Source organism: Microcaecilia unicolor, chromosome 7 (assembly GCF_901765095.1).
Source record: "Microcaecilia unicolor chromosome 7, aMicUni1.1, whole genome shotgun sequence".
NCBI classification, from domain to species: Eukaryota; Metazoa; Chordata; class Amphibia; order Gymnophiona; family Siphonopidae; genus Microcaecilia; species Microcaecilia unicolor.
This window is the reverse complement of record NC_044037.1, coordinates 268,263,837-268,279,387: the sequence shown is the minus strand read 5'-3', so window position 1 is coordinate 268,279,387 and position 15,551 is coordinate 268,263,837. Positions and strand designations below refer to the sequence as shown.

The window sequence follows — 15,551 nt, the reverse complement described above, 5'->3', positions numbered from 1 at the left end:
GGCAGGAAAGAGATGCACAAGGTTGGAGGGGAAGGGAGAGAGGAGAAATACTGGGCATGGATGAAGGGGAGGGAAGACAGAGAACGTAGATGCACATGGATGGAGTGGAGGGGGAGAGGAGAAATGCTGGACATGGATGGAGGGGAGGGAAGACAGAGGAGGAGATGCACATGGATTTAGGGGAGAGGGGAGAAATTTTGGGCATGGATGGAGAGGAGGAAACAGAGTTGAAATGCTGGACATGGATGGAGGGGAGGGAAGAGAGAATAAGTGAGATGAACATGGATGGAGGAGAGGAGAAATGCTGGACATGGATGGAGGGGGAGAGGAAAAATGCTGGACGTGATCGAGAGAGGAAGGAGATACATACTGACAAGGCGAGGGAAAGGGAAAAGAGGAGAAAATCTGCACATGGATGATAGGCAAAAGCTGGATCCACTCTATACCTCCTCCAGTCAAGTCCACAGAGGACCCATCTTTTACCTCTTGATGTAGGGCAAGAAATGAAGGAGGAAAGTAAAGAAATAAATGGAAAGGAAGCCCTGGAAACGGAGTTAAGGGATCAGCTAAAGAGCCTCAGAATCAGAGACTGGGACCAACATGTTCAGAAAAACAGTCGCCAGACAACAAAGGTAGAAAAAAATCATTTTATTTTCATTTTAGTGTTTGAAAGATGTCCAATTTGAGAATTTACATCTGCTGTCTTATTTTGCACTGGGTATACTAGAGCTGTAACAGCTTATAGAAATTATTTATATTGAAAAAAAATCACAAGTTATTTTTTGCTCCTATACTGGTATAGTATTTTTAATGATACTGCTTATACGCGCTATGGCTGATATAAGGGGAGTGGCTACCATAGGGGCGGAGCCATAGATGGTGACCCCACCCATAACAAGTACCGGTACCTTTTTTCCTACAAAAAAAAGCACCGTATTTGGGTAAAAGTAGGGCAGAAGTGTACATTGAAACAATGCATCGATATGCTCAAGGAGAGAAATCCACAGAAAACTGCCACCATTAGCTACTTCATGATGAGCAATAACTCATCATTCCTTAGTATTATTAACCCCCTCCCTCCTCCTCAACTCTAACCACTTCTAGAAGTAAGGAAACCATTCGTTATAATTGTACTAACAACTTCGTATCAAATTGCTAATTTGCCTCAATAATTGTACAATATACTTCTTGACTCCTTTAATGAAGGGACAAAGATTTTATCTGACAATAAAGTACAGTTCTTCATAGTAGATACAGTGAAACTTAGGAAGCCTATTTATTATCTGATGGTGACAAACAATACAATTGGAAATTTGATCCTAAATGAACAAAGGTGGTGTGTTTAACTGTTCCAGTAATTAAGATGATTGGCCTTAACTATACTGTACAAGATTCGGGGGACTCAGTTTGCAATTAAAATGAAGCTGCACTTGCACACAAATTCTAAATCAAATAGATAATTATACAAGCACTAAAAAAGTCTAGGTTAAAATATGCAGCTCTTTACAATAAGGTAAGTTTAGTAACACATCTGACAGTAGAACACAGATATGCATGCTTTTCGTTCTTTTTCTTAGTACATTCGAGAGTGATAATTACAAAAAACTGGAGGTGCTGTGAGTTGGGAGAAGAATGACTTCAGTTGGTACTCAGTTTTACACTGGATTATTCACACTAACTTGTTAATTGTAATATACACATTTTAACTGTAAAACAGGGCAGTTTGTTGCACTTGGAAAAAAAACACCACACTACGTCACTTGGACATTACTTCTGCTTTATATTATGGAAGCTTTGCAGATTTTTACAGATCCTATAGTAGTAACCTCCTACAGCCTGTAACCTCCAAACAGCCTGGGACCTGAATGTAAAAGGTTAACTACAAAATGATTTTGAAAACATATACAAATATCACAGTTGCTAATCTTGCAAATGAGAAATTAATTGGTGTCTGGATGATGCTATCCACAGAAACACGTAGGTGTTATAATTAAGGAACAAATCTCACATTTATTATTAGCAACATCAGCATTTAACAACTTGCCTGAATCTGTTCAAATACCGTCAGTGAAATAAAGTAACACTCTGTTCATATTCTAAAAAAAGTTCTGAACAACAAAACGATCTTAGCTTACCAACAGACGGTTTGGTTTCTGTTGAAATGCTGGAGGTAAATCTTCCCAGTTCTCCAGTTTGATGTCCATAGGAATGAAATTACAGTTTAAAGGTTCTCCATCCTAAAGACACATCAGATAGTTAATTTATTTCATTAAATTTTTTCTTAACATCTACAATTTTTTAAAAACTTGCAATATGCGATACAAAAATATATATATATTTTGTTTATGTCTATTGAGGCACTTAATATAACGCTTTTTTAGGACAAGAATCAAAGCGATGTATAATGCTAACGAAACAATAGAAAAAGGAAGGCAATATAAAAAGGGGGGGCTAGGGGGACTAGGGAAAGGTAGGTAAGAGTAGCTAACTGCCCCACTAAGCCTAAGACCCAGGCACCCCCACAAAGAACAGAGAAAATAAACTGGGGAAACTGCCAGTGGCGTAGCTAGGTGGGACACCAGGGGAGCGGCCGCTCCCCCAAACGGAGTTCTGCAGGCACCTATTTTTTTCTCATAAATGTGCGCTAGTGGAAGTCCGCTCTCGTGCCGCTTTCACTTCTCCCGCGCCATCAACCCGGCTCCGCTTCTGAAACTGCCTACAAGGGCTCATTACACGCTGAGGAGAATAGATGACCCTTGAGAAGACAACAGAAGCGGAGGTACGACAACTCCGATCTCAGATTTGCAAGAAAAGTGTTCCACAAAGGTGGAGCAAGACAAAAAGTGGCTAAGTGTCAGGTAGAGCATAAACTGAAAAGCAGACCGAAGGACCCGGGAAAGACAATAATGGGTGATCAAATTAGCAAAGTAAGAAGGGGAACCCATGCCAAGTGCCTTAAAAGGGTTGGGGTTTCTTTCCAAATGCATATAGACAAAAAAAATGAAATATTTAGTTATTTGCAGGGCTTTTTTTGAGGGGGTACTGAGTACCGGCACCTTTTTCATTGTCTGCTAAATTGACCTATGGACCCCACGTTTTAATGAAAGAGCTCAGGCTCTACACACCAATTCTGCCTTGTCATAGACAGAGACGTATCTGTAATGGGGCCACGGGGGCCAGGGCCCCCGTAGATTTGGGCCCTGGACCCCCCCTACCAACAGCCCTCGCAACCCCCCTCCTGCCGCCAACCTGCCGTCGCCTACCTGTGCTGGCGGGGGACCCCAACCCCCGCCAGCCGAAGCCGTCGTCCTTCATTCGTTTGTTTTGTTCTTTCTGAGTCTGACTCGTCTCTGACGTCCTGCACACGTCCTGCACGTTGTGTACGTGCAGGACATCAAGACGAGTCAGACTCAGAAAGAACAAACGAACGAAGGACAACGGCTTCAGCTGGCAGGGATTGGGGTACCTCGCCAGCACAGATAGGCGACAGCGGGCGGGGGGGGGGGGGGGTCGAGAGGGTCGTCAGGCGGGCGGGCGACAGTTGGAGGTGGTTCTGGCGACGGGGGTTGCCGGGGGGGGGGGGGGCTAAAATGTGCCCCCTCACCTCGGCTCTGGACCTCCCTACCGACAAAGTCCAGATATGTCCCTGGTCATAGATTCTGTGAGTGGTTGCAGGGGGCCTGGCCATTGTGGGGTGGGTCCCTCAGTGATCACTACACCCCAAAGGGTGGCCTAGCATTTGCGTACCGGCACCATTTTTGCTAGAAAACACACACTGGTTATTTGGTAACATTTGGGAAAGAGAAGTTCAGATCTGCTTCAAAAGGGCAAATGCCCCTGCATGGTTAGATATGGTATACCTTACTTTTCTGATATAACAGCCCTCTAACCCAGGGAAGTAACTTTAATGTAAAATATTACCTTATTATATTGAACTCAATGCCCTCTTAAATATTAAACTACAAACCATACTTAAGTTTTAAAAAATGAGAAAAAAATTTGCATATTGCCTTAAGTACTTGTGCTCTTTGACCACTGTTCATAAGGGTACAATATAAAAAGTGCAAGTATTTTGTATTTAGTAACTCAAAAGCATCCATTGCCAGACTTAAACAAATTTAAAATCTGCATTACTGCATTAATATTCAAATGGCTGTTAAATTATGTCTCTAAATTGGATGGCCAATTTCATACATTATAAACCAACTATTGATCTAAGCCCAATATGAATTTAGAGGTGAAGGCTTTCTAACATTCTGGATGACTCCCTTCAGTTAGCTCACAATTGCTGGACCTGAGTGGATTGTTGTAAGTTAGTCCAAGAAAAGGTATCGCTATATGTTAATAGTTTTTTAAAATCATAAACACATTAATCATTTATTATGTTTTCTGTTTGCAGATAATGTTACTTTTCTTTCTGTATATAAAGGTAGCGTGTATTTTACGGCAGTTGGAAAGAACTATAAGCCAAAGACAGCAGAATGGGGTGAGGGTCACAGGGGCCAAGGCCCCATCAATATTTTGCTCAACACAGCATCAGCAACTAGACAGCTTGGGGACGGGGCTGGAGCTTGATTTATTTGCCTTCCCTCCAAAGAAAAGGATTTTCCACTGCCTCTACTACAAGCTAATATCCTTTGTTTAGTAAAGATTTGTTAACTGCAAAATCATCAGAACCAAGATCTGTGTATTTTTTCCAAGAACATTCTAGCTTAGATACACTTATATTTTGTCAAATCAATTTGCATTTCCATCAGAAATATTCTAAAGGGAACATGTTAAAAAGCAAAATCTGTGAGGTTTCACATTTTAAATATAATATTTTTTATATATTTTCAAATACTTAGGGCTCTGTTTACTAAGACGCACTTGCGTTTCTAGTGCACGCTAAACGATAGAGATACCCATATATTCCTATGGGTGTCTTTAGTGTTTAGCGCGCCCTTAGCGCTGATTAGGAAACAGGTCCCTTAATATTTCCACTGAAATGAAACAGAAGTGCTAACATTAGAGGACTTACATATTCTGTCTGGTAGACTTCTGTAATAAGGACACATGATGTAATGTTTCAGGCAAAAACTGTTGCATTCAGTCACTGAATCAACACTGCATACACAGAATTGTTAATCCAGTGTTTAGTATATAGAAACAGCAAGGAATATAGTTCTAAAGAAAAATAAGCAGTGTCTCAAAATGATTAGAAAATTGAGGTGAAAAATATTTAATTTTCCACAGCTTTAAACTATATGGTTTCAGTATTTTAATTACAATTTTGGTTCAAATAATAATGCTATTTCTATTAATACATTTGTAATTATCTATTTATTCAAAATTATTTGCAGGCTCTGGGGATAAAGGGAGCGGCAGTAGACTCAAATCTGAATAACCATTATGTTCATCCAATTAAAGGTAACAAAACAGAAACAGAAGCCATTTTGAACTTTTGCAGCAATTGTGTTTCTTCACTCACCTATAACCCGGTCAAAGAGTCTTTGACGGGGAATCACAGGCGATGACACTCTTCAGAAATTGGCATGACAGGATATGTCAAATACAGATTCACTAGTATACTCACCTTTGTGTAGAGATAAATTCTATCAGTATTCCTACTTGCACAGAACATTACACCATCGTAGACTGAAAAAGTATCTGAAGTCTCCAACTGCCCTACAAGAAAAAAAAAAGAATTAGTTCTACATGCTAATATCAAATAGAATTGGAATAACTTACTAATGTTACTGACAACAGCTCAAGTATCTCCAGAATACGAGTAAAGTATGTGTCAAAGAATACAATGGCAGAAGGTTTCTTCGTAGACTATTCTTAATAATCCTGAATTTAAGATTTATCACTTGTAAAACTGAAGCTGTAGTTCAATGGCCAAGCACAAGATGATGACATCATTGACATAAATTTGCTGTCACAATAGGAGCAAATGTATATTTATTTATTGGGATTTATTAACCACCTTTATGAAGAGATTCACTCAAGATGATGTATAGCTGGTATAGTTTAACATAAAACTTATAATTTTGTTAACAGCATAACAATACTAAAAATTGTCAAACAAACATAAATACAATAAATGAGGTAAACTTGAGAGCAGCAAATTAAAACCTAACAACATGTAAATAAACTCTGGAATTTGTTGCCAGAGAATGCAGTAAAAAAGGGTTTAAAAAAGGTTCGGATAGCTTCCTAAAAGAAAAGTCCATAAACCATTATTAAAATGGACTTGGGGAAAATCCACTACTTATTACTAGAATACTTGTAGCCTGGATTGGCCACTACTGAAAAGAGGATGCTGGGCTTGATGGACCTTCAGTCTGTCCCAGTATGGCAATGCTTATGTTCTTATGACTACCATGAAACAGTATCAAAAATATACACATTTAACAGCACTGCATTCAAATAACATAGATATAATACATTGTCAGCATACTACTACTGAAACATTTAATAAGCATTAAAACATTCAAATAACAGATAGGTGGTTGGGAGGTGGGGATAGTGCTGGGCAGACTTATACGGTCTGTGCCAGAGCCGGTGGTGGGAGGCGGGGATAGTGCTGGGCAGACTTATACGGTCTGTGCCAGAGTCAGTGGTGGGGGCGGGGCACAGACTTATACGGTCTGTGCCCTGAAAAAGACAGGTACAAATCAAGGTAAGGTATACACAAAAAATGACACATGTGAGTTTATCTTGTTGTGCAGACTGGATGGACCGTGCAGGTCTTTTTTTGCCGTCATCTACTATGTTACTATTAGAACATTCAAATAACAGATATGATGCTAATGCTTTTCTACAATACAGCTTACCATGTAAGCTGAGGGGCCAAGAGCAGATGAGGGCAAGATGGGTGATACAGTGTCAATTGGATAAATAGATAGGTGGCTAAATTCTAGGCAAGTTCTTTGTACAGTAAACAAGATATAGGGAACTGGTCTAAGTTACAGTGTATGTAGCAGGCAGTCACCCTATATATTAATGACTTGGAAGAGGAGCCAGGCTTTTACCTGCTTCCTGAAGTAGAGGTAGTCTCGAGTTATACGTAGCCCCTCTGGAGTAAATTCCAGAATGTGGGGGCTAATCATTTTCTTTTGATGAGGGTACTGAGGTATGTAAAGGGCTAACTTATTCTTTAAGTAATCTAGCCCATTTTGACTGAGGACCTTGGAAATCAGAGCTTTTAATTTAGCCCTGTAAGGTACTGGCAGGCAGTGTAGTTTTTGCAGGAAAGGTGTGATGTGGTATACGCCTGGCGTTGGTTGCCTCTACTTTATTAACCTAATATTTTTAGCTTAAAATCATAGGGCCCCGTTTCCCAAACATTCATCCCCCCAGACACAAAATAGGAGAAAACCCTTAGTAAATAGGCCCCATAGATCCTAATTTGTAAGTTCATTATGACTTTATTTTCAAGAGACACACTTCACTAATCATGACAAACAAAATGTGTTATAAACTTGTCCCCTCCTGCTTAATAAATAGTTGCTATATAGAAAAATATCCCACTAAAAACTACCGGTAAATAAATACCTAATTATACAAAAAGCCGGCTGTGGAAGAACTTATCTAATACCACATAATATTTAGAGGTAACGCTTCCCTTCTGTATCTACTTGTGTAATCCATTAATTAATTTATTTATTTGTTCTGTTGTGTTGCACAAGAATAGGTCCGCTGTGAAAGAAAATATATAATAAGAAAACAAATTTTTGATTCAGAGGGGTAAACTTCTCAGAGATATAACTCACTCAAGCAAGGTTATCCAATACAATGGTGGATTAACACCCTAGAGGGTGGACAAGCTTCTAGATCCATTGAAAATCCCCACTGTTTTTAAAATTTTTGATTTTATAAGCTTTTCATTTTTTAAGCACTCCATGTGTGTTCCATAAAACAGTGCAACTCATGACAAAAATGCAACAATGTAAGTAAACAACAATGCTTAAAAGGCTCAAAAATGTTCTATAGCTGCCTATAATGGCTTCACATATGTTTGTAAAATAACTAAATAATAAACCTCAGTCTGCATAATCTGCATGATTACTAAATTGCTAAATTACAGTGTCTGCATAATTTGCCAGTTCCCCACAAACATTATATATACAGCTGCACATACCAACTATTGAAATAATTTATCACACAGTTCTATATGCTATTTTCTTATTACTCATTCTCTATGCTGCTGGATCCAGCCCTTGAGAACAGAGCACAACGAAACTCTGCAGCATCAGGCGTGAATAGGGATTTTGCCAAATGGAGTAACTGGACCTGCGGGAGTTCGGAGAGGAGTCGAGATATAACGGCTGCTGGGTAGGGTGTTTTCCCACACGTCAGCCATGAGTTAAGTGCAGCGCCTTTACTTTTCAGATGCTATGTGTAAAAAGAACACAATGTGAAATATAGAGAATAAGTAATAAGAATACAATCAATGGTACTAAGCCATGCAGACTACTGCAATGGAATCTACACAGGATGCAAAGAACAACTCAATAAGAAACTTCAGACCGCCCAAAACACAGCAGCCAGGCTTATATTTGGAAAAACGCGATTCGAAAGCGGCAAACCCCTCCGAGAAAAACTACACTGGCTACCAATCAAAGAACGTATTGCTTTCAAAATCTGCACCCTGGTCCATAAAATTATCTACGGCGAAGCCCCGGAACACATGACAGACCTCATAGACCTACCAACAAGAAACACAATTGGATCATCACGAACATACCTAAATCTCCACTGCCCAAGCTGCAAAGGACTCATATACAAACCAACCTATGCATCTAGTTTCTCCTACATAAGCACACAACTGTGGAACGCATTACCAAAAGCCGTGAAAACAAATGTACGACCACCTAAACTTCCGGAAATCACTAAAAACCAACCTGTGCAAAAAGGCGTACCCCATTGACCCAACTTAAGTGCCTAAACCCTGCAACACGATACCAAAGCTTGTAACAGACTATTCATAACTCAATGATACCAAAGCTTGCAATAAACTATTCATAACTCTTCCTCTCTATGATTCCCAATGTGTCTATAACACATGAACCTATCCGACCACATTAACTCCTTGTATTTGTTTCACTACCGGAGATGGCGAGTGCCTCTACGAGACAATGTAAGCCACACTGAGCCTGCAAATAGGTGGGAAAATGTGGGATACAAATTTAACAAATAATATATAATATTGTGTGAGAAATTATTTCAATAGCTGGTGTGTGCAGTTACGTCCCCTCCTGGTATTCTTTTTTCACTTCTAAAATGGATGAGGATATTGAAGCCTCCTGCACTCGCTGCATTACCGGCCTATGTGCCCTCTTGCCATGCTCTGCTCCCTGGCATCATAGTTCAAGTGGAACCTCTCTAATTTCTTCCAAACAGATGTACCCATAGATATAGCCTCTGGCACAGCTTAGGGAACTGCATCTTCTCCGTTCTCTATTGCACGACTAATTGTTTTTGCTCTGCTCCCTCATAGCTCTCTCAGAACACTGCAATTCCCTTGGGCTGATGTCCTTTTATCGTTTATTGATATTTTAAGTTTAAGAAAATCAGAAAAACCTGAGCAAAAACATAAGGGGGTGTTTTTACAAAGGCGTGCTAAAAAATTGCTTGAGGTAGTGTAGGCGTGGGTTTTGGGCGCGCCCCAATCCATTTTTTAGCGCACCTGTAAAAAAAAAAAAAAAAGCCTTTTTTTCATTTTTGCCGAAAATGGATTTGCGGCAAAATGAAAATTGCCGCGTATCCATTTTGAGTCTGAGACCTTACCGCCAGCCATTGGCCTAGCGGTAAAGACTCACACGGTAACCGGGCGGTAATGACCTACGCACGCCAAATGCCACTTGGCACGCCCGAAAATAAAAAATATTTTTCAGACGCGTGTCAAAAATGAAAATACCGCAAGAGCCACGTGGTAGTCGGGCGGTAACTCCATTTTGGTTCGCACTGGGCACACGTAGACACTTACACGGCTTAGTAAAAGGGCCCCAAGGTCATAAAGCTGAACAGTTTCAAATATATATTAGTTGTTTACAATGATGTCCAGATAAATATTAGGCTAGACTTACTAATGTGTTAACATGTTGATATAATTTATCACACAACACATGTGAAGATTCAAGGCTACTCTTTTTAGAAGGAGGGAAGGGATCTCATCCTACTGTGGCAACTGGAAACTGTATTTCTTAGCAGACCACAGTGAAAAAGTAATCACCGATCCCAAAAACCTCCCAATGGAGATTTTAGAAAGAAATTTTTTGAGTTTTCAAAAAACCTTTTTGCAAATTGGAGTGCTGCTGGAGACCACAGAGAACAGACATGCAGCCTGTTCACAGTCGGTTTCCTGAAGAAGCTATAGTGAAACGGGTCCGTTGGGACCAGACTGAGCAGATTTCTAACACTGTTGCTGCTACGTGGGCCCTGCAGGATTCAGATAAGTTCCAGTTTTTTGTGGGACATTGTCAAAAGGGGCTTTAGAGCATGTAATTGTTATGAAGCACGAAAGCGATTTTGATATTGTGTTTGAAACTGAATACAGAACATAATTGATTTATACAACATTAATTTGCAAATAGTTCAAAAAATTTCTAAAATCTCCATTGGGAGGTTTTTTGGATCGGTGATTACTTTTTCACTGTGGTCTGCTAAGAAACAGTTTTCAGTTGCCACAGTAGGATATCCCTTTCCTCCTTCAAAAAAGAGTAGCCTTGAATCTCCTAATGTTTGTGAAGCAGATCCGTGTGGGTTTTGTACTTTCAATATAATTTATCACACATTAATACAAGCCCCTTTGTCGTCAATGGGGCCTATTTACTAATTAATCACATAATAGTTTGAGCATTAGTAAATCAGACCCATGTTTTGTTACCTTTTTCATGTTCCATCTTGCTGTCTTTTGACTCGGCAGTGAAGAGGTTAGCTTTTGTCTTTTTGCTTTCCACAGGAGGTATTGTTACTGGCTGAAAGAATTGCTTTTTCTCACCATCTGAGCTTTCCGTAGTTAGACATTTGCTTCTGATAGGACCACATGTTGTATTTTCCTTGTCATCCTGGGAGGAATTAGGATTGTTGGTTGGACTTTTGTTTTGAGAACCTGGAATCAAAATAGGCAGCTGATTGTTATAGAGTATATTTAAAGACTGAAGAAAAGAAATCACTTCAATCATCTTTATTAATGTGATATTGCTATTATACATATCAATACTCCTGGTACTTGCCGTTATATTATTTAAACATACAATATCAACTTAGGGCAAGCTGATCTCTCTGATATACTGATAACTGTGGAATAACAGAGGCAAAGACTTCAGAAACTTGGTAACAGCTGACGACACTTTAACAGAACAGCTGACCACTCTGCTCCGCGTGGCTAAATTTAAGCTCACACGGAGCAGAGCGGTCAGCTGTTCTGTTAAAGTGTCGTCAGCTGTTACCGAGTTTCTGAAGTCTTTGCCTCTGTTATTCCACAGTTATCAGTATATCAGAGAGATCAGCTTGCCCTAAGTTGATATTGTATGTTTAAATATTATACATATCACAAGTATGATATAATGCTAAGGAACTGAGTGCTGCTAATAGAACTTTAGGATATCAGTGGCGGATTTATAACAGGCTGGATCACTACTGCTGCAGTTAACCTTCTGAAGCAAAATTTGAAAAAAAAAAGTGTAGCTTTATTACTTTGTTTCCAATTCTTTACTACCATCGCATTTTAGTTTATTATAGTATATGAAATCTAAAGGGGGCTAAATGAGATTATCAGACATGATTTATCTTATCTTCTTTATTGTTTCACTAATGACAGCTTCCAAACTTATAATATACTGGTGCTGTCCAACCAAAGGGGCACCAGTTCAAGGACAGCCTGTGCTCGACAGTACTACCTCCTCACGAGCGGCCTCTAGACACCCCAGGAAATCTGTGGGATCCCAGGTTGGCTACTAAGTGACACAAACTAGCATAATCTTGGGATCAGGCTTGAATACTGAACCGTTGAGAGAACAAACAGATATCTTGGTAGCATGTCGCAGTGGCATAGCCACAGGGCGGAGGGGCCTGGGCCCCCTCTGCTTTAATGGCTGGTGGGGATGCCAATATATAAAAGCTCATTTTGGTCTCATCTGGCCTTTGCTGGAACCAAATGAAGCACTGTTTAATGAACCCCTTAATTTTCAAGGCAAAGGAATAGGTGTAAACAAGAAGAAAAATGGAACAAAGGAATTATGCAGTCTTACTCCTGAACTATTTGTTAAAAGCAATTCCACCCCTTTCATTCTTGAGTCTCACAATGCCACTTTTGTACTTCCTCCTATCACTAACATATCTAAAAAAATATCTTGTCCACCTCACTTTACCATATTGGCTGTTTTTCTTCTATTTGCATCCTTCTTTTCTTAACTACTTTAGGATCTTCTCTTAGCTTTCCAAGGTGTGTTGCGTGTCTTCCTCTTTCTGTGATCTCTTGTAATTTTATTTATCAGGTGCTTATATTCCACTCACTCCTCGAGAGGTTTGAGCAGATTACAGAGTAAAGAGGATTCAATAAGACTGCATTGAGAAGACAAGTTTCATAGCAGATTGTAGAGCGGGTTAGCAGGTTGATAAGTCAGTCTACTACTACTACTATTTAGCATTTCTATAGTGCTACAAGGCGTACGCAGCGCTGCACAAACATAGAAGAAAGACAGTCCCTGCTCAAAGAGCTTACAATCTAATAGACAAAAAATAAATAAAGTAAGCAAATCAAATCAATTAATGTGAACGGGAAGGAAGAGAGGAGGGTAGGTGGAGGCGAGTGGTTACAAGTGGTTACGAGTCAAAAGCAATGTTATGAAAGCAATGTCTATGAAAGGTAACCTTTTCAGCTACTACTTTTGAGAACCAAAGCGACTTTCTTTTTCTCTTACTTTACAGAAAGGTTCGTTGCTCTTAAAATAGATCCTTTCAGCTTTGCCCGTTGCTTTTCTGTTTTTCTCAGATGTACCCAACCAGCTAACAACTCCTTGAGGTACTCCCCTATCCCAACAATGTTAGTTCTAAGTGTAGAACCTTCACTTTGGAATGAACCCTCTTCTTACTTGTCTTAATATTGAACACCCTCCACAGATCAGTACTGCTCACTAGTGCTGATACTCTCAAAAACCAAAAACAAGAAGTATCGTAGTGTCCACGGAGTATAGGAATCATCTAGCAAGCTGGAGCATAAAGCCACAAGATAAGTGCATTTGTGCATTGAAACTTTGATTTAAAAGACTATTACAGTAATTTGAGATGAAACGAATATAAATTGAATAATCAAAAAAAATATATATATATATATATAAAAGATGTTATACGGGGGGTTTTAAGTCGATGCTGACTTTTTCGTACGTGCAACTAACAGCTTGAAATTGTTGCCGTAACAGTTGAGACTGTTCCCTCGTAGACACTAAGATACTGCATGTTTTTGTTTTTTTAATATTGAACACCACCATCTGGTGATCAATGGATGCCAGATGATCACCCACTATAACATCAGAAACGCTCTCTCCATTTGTACGTACTATATCCAGCAAGACCCATCCTCTGTGGGTTCCATTATCAATTGCTGGAACAGTTCTCCTTGTAGAGAATCCAGGATCTCCTAGATGACCCTGCAAAAGGGTTGCCACAAACACCATCTGACATATTAAACACACCTACTAGCAGTACATCTGTCTTCATAGCTATATTTTGAATCTCTTCAATTAAATTTCTGTCCAATTCTTTCACCTGTGAAGGAGGCCTGTATATCACACCAATGTAAACAGAATTACCACTCCCTCTTTCCATATTAACACACAGAGCCTCTTCCTTACCCTATACCCTACAATTCTGTTACTTTAATACTACCTTTAACCTATAACTCTATACCTTCTCTCTTTCTTCTTACCCTGTCTTTCCTGAATATATTATAGCCCAATAAAGCTATACCAAAGTAATGGTTCTCCGTGAACCACGACTCAGTGACCACCACTAAATTAAAGTCAGACTCTTCTATCACATCATTTAGATCCAAAACCTTATTTCCCATACTACGGGCATTACTATACGCTGCTTTCCAGATTTTGCACTTTCTTCCCTTTAGTACAGAGGTAGAGTGATGCAAAAAATGTTTAATCCCCCTCTTGATTTCCCCTATTGTTGCACGTGTCACACTTAATGGTTTCTTATCTTTTAAACAAAATGTGATATTAGACTTGGGGGAACCTGAGTAAACACAAATAAATGAACTAATAATTTAAAAACTGCGTTAAGGAACAAAGTTATTTAATATCCATATCACCAATGTGAAAATGTAACTGCCTCCAAAATTTAATAACTGGTTGCATCACTTTTAAGAGCAATACTTGCAATCAAACGCTTCCTCTACTTTGATATCAGTCTTTCACATAGCCCTTGAGGAATCTTGGCCCAGTTTTCTTTGCAGAACTGCTTTAATTCAGTCACTTTTATAGGTTTTCATACATGAAATGCTTGTTTCAAGTCCTGCTACCGCATCTCTGTTGGGTTCAAGTCAGGACTTTGACTAGGCCAATTCAAAACTTTAATTTTGTTTCTTCTCAGCTATCAGATGTAGACTTGATTTGGTATATTGGATCATTGGGTGCATACCCAACTTCCACTTCAGCTCATGGATTGATGACCGGATAGTCTCCTTTAAATTATTCTGGAACAGTACAGAATTCATGCTTCCTTCAATAATGGCAAGAATTCCAGGTCCTGAGGCAGCAATCAAACCCACACCATCATACTGTTTGCTGTGTTGTCCAACGTGTTCCAACTTTTGACTCATCTATCCACAGATTATTCCACAAGTCTTGGGGATTGTCCAGGTATGTTTTGCAAATGTGAGATGAGCATTAACATTTATAAATGATCTAAAGATGGGAATATCTAGTGAGGTAATTTGCTGATGACACAAAGTTATTCAAAGTTGCTAAATCACAAAAGGATTGTGAAAAACTGCAAGAGGACCTTACAAGACTGGGAGATCGGGCATCCAAGTGGCAGATGACGTTTAATGTGAGCGGTAAGTGCAAGATTTACTTCAGCTTATTAAAAAGGCCTCTAAATTTTTTTAACAAGGATTTTCAACATCTTATCACATTTACGTTTTTGATGAAAACATCATCAGTTGGTTTAAAAAGAAACTCTTTTGCTTTTCAGAAAATGAAAAACAAGATCAGGAAAGGGGCAAAATATTCAATAAAAAGAACAGCAGAAAATGTTTGGAATCTCAATAAATTTCTAAGCATTTAATATCAATAAATATATAATTTCATGAAACACAATATAATCTTATCTACTACAAATTTCCAGTACATCTTTTAACACCCCTACATTTATTTCTCAAAATTCACATGCAAAAACAGATAAATGCACTACATTTTAATTTTGGCTTAATTATAACCCAAAATTTCTTATATATCATTTCCACTGAAAATAATTGAAAAATGTTAGGGAAATTACCCTGTTCTTCTCAATCCCTAAGAAACTCAGAGATGGCTAACAACAAATTACATTTT

At 39.0% G+C, this 15,551-nt stretch overlaps 1 protein-coding gene across 1 annotated transcript in view; it reads right to left on the bottom strand.

Annotated features, from left to right (window-relative positions):
- Positions 1-15,551, bottom strand: part of LOC115474119 (DNA annealing helicase and endonuclease ZRANB3-like) — a 142,118-nt gene that overhangs the window by 25,314 nt on the left and 101,253 nt on the right. Inside the window, exons 14-16 of the mRNA XM_030209453.1 lie at positions 10,874-11,098; positions 5,576-5,667; positions 2,136-2,237 (exon numbers count right to left, since the gene is read on the bottom strand). Of these exons, the coding sequence (XP_030065313.1) occupies positions 2,136-2,237; positions 5,576-5,667; positions 10,874-11,098 (419 nt within the window). The remainder of the gene's footprint in view (positions 1-2,135; positions 2,238-5,575; positions 5,668-10,873; positions 11,099-15,551) is intronic.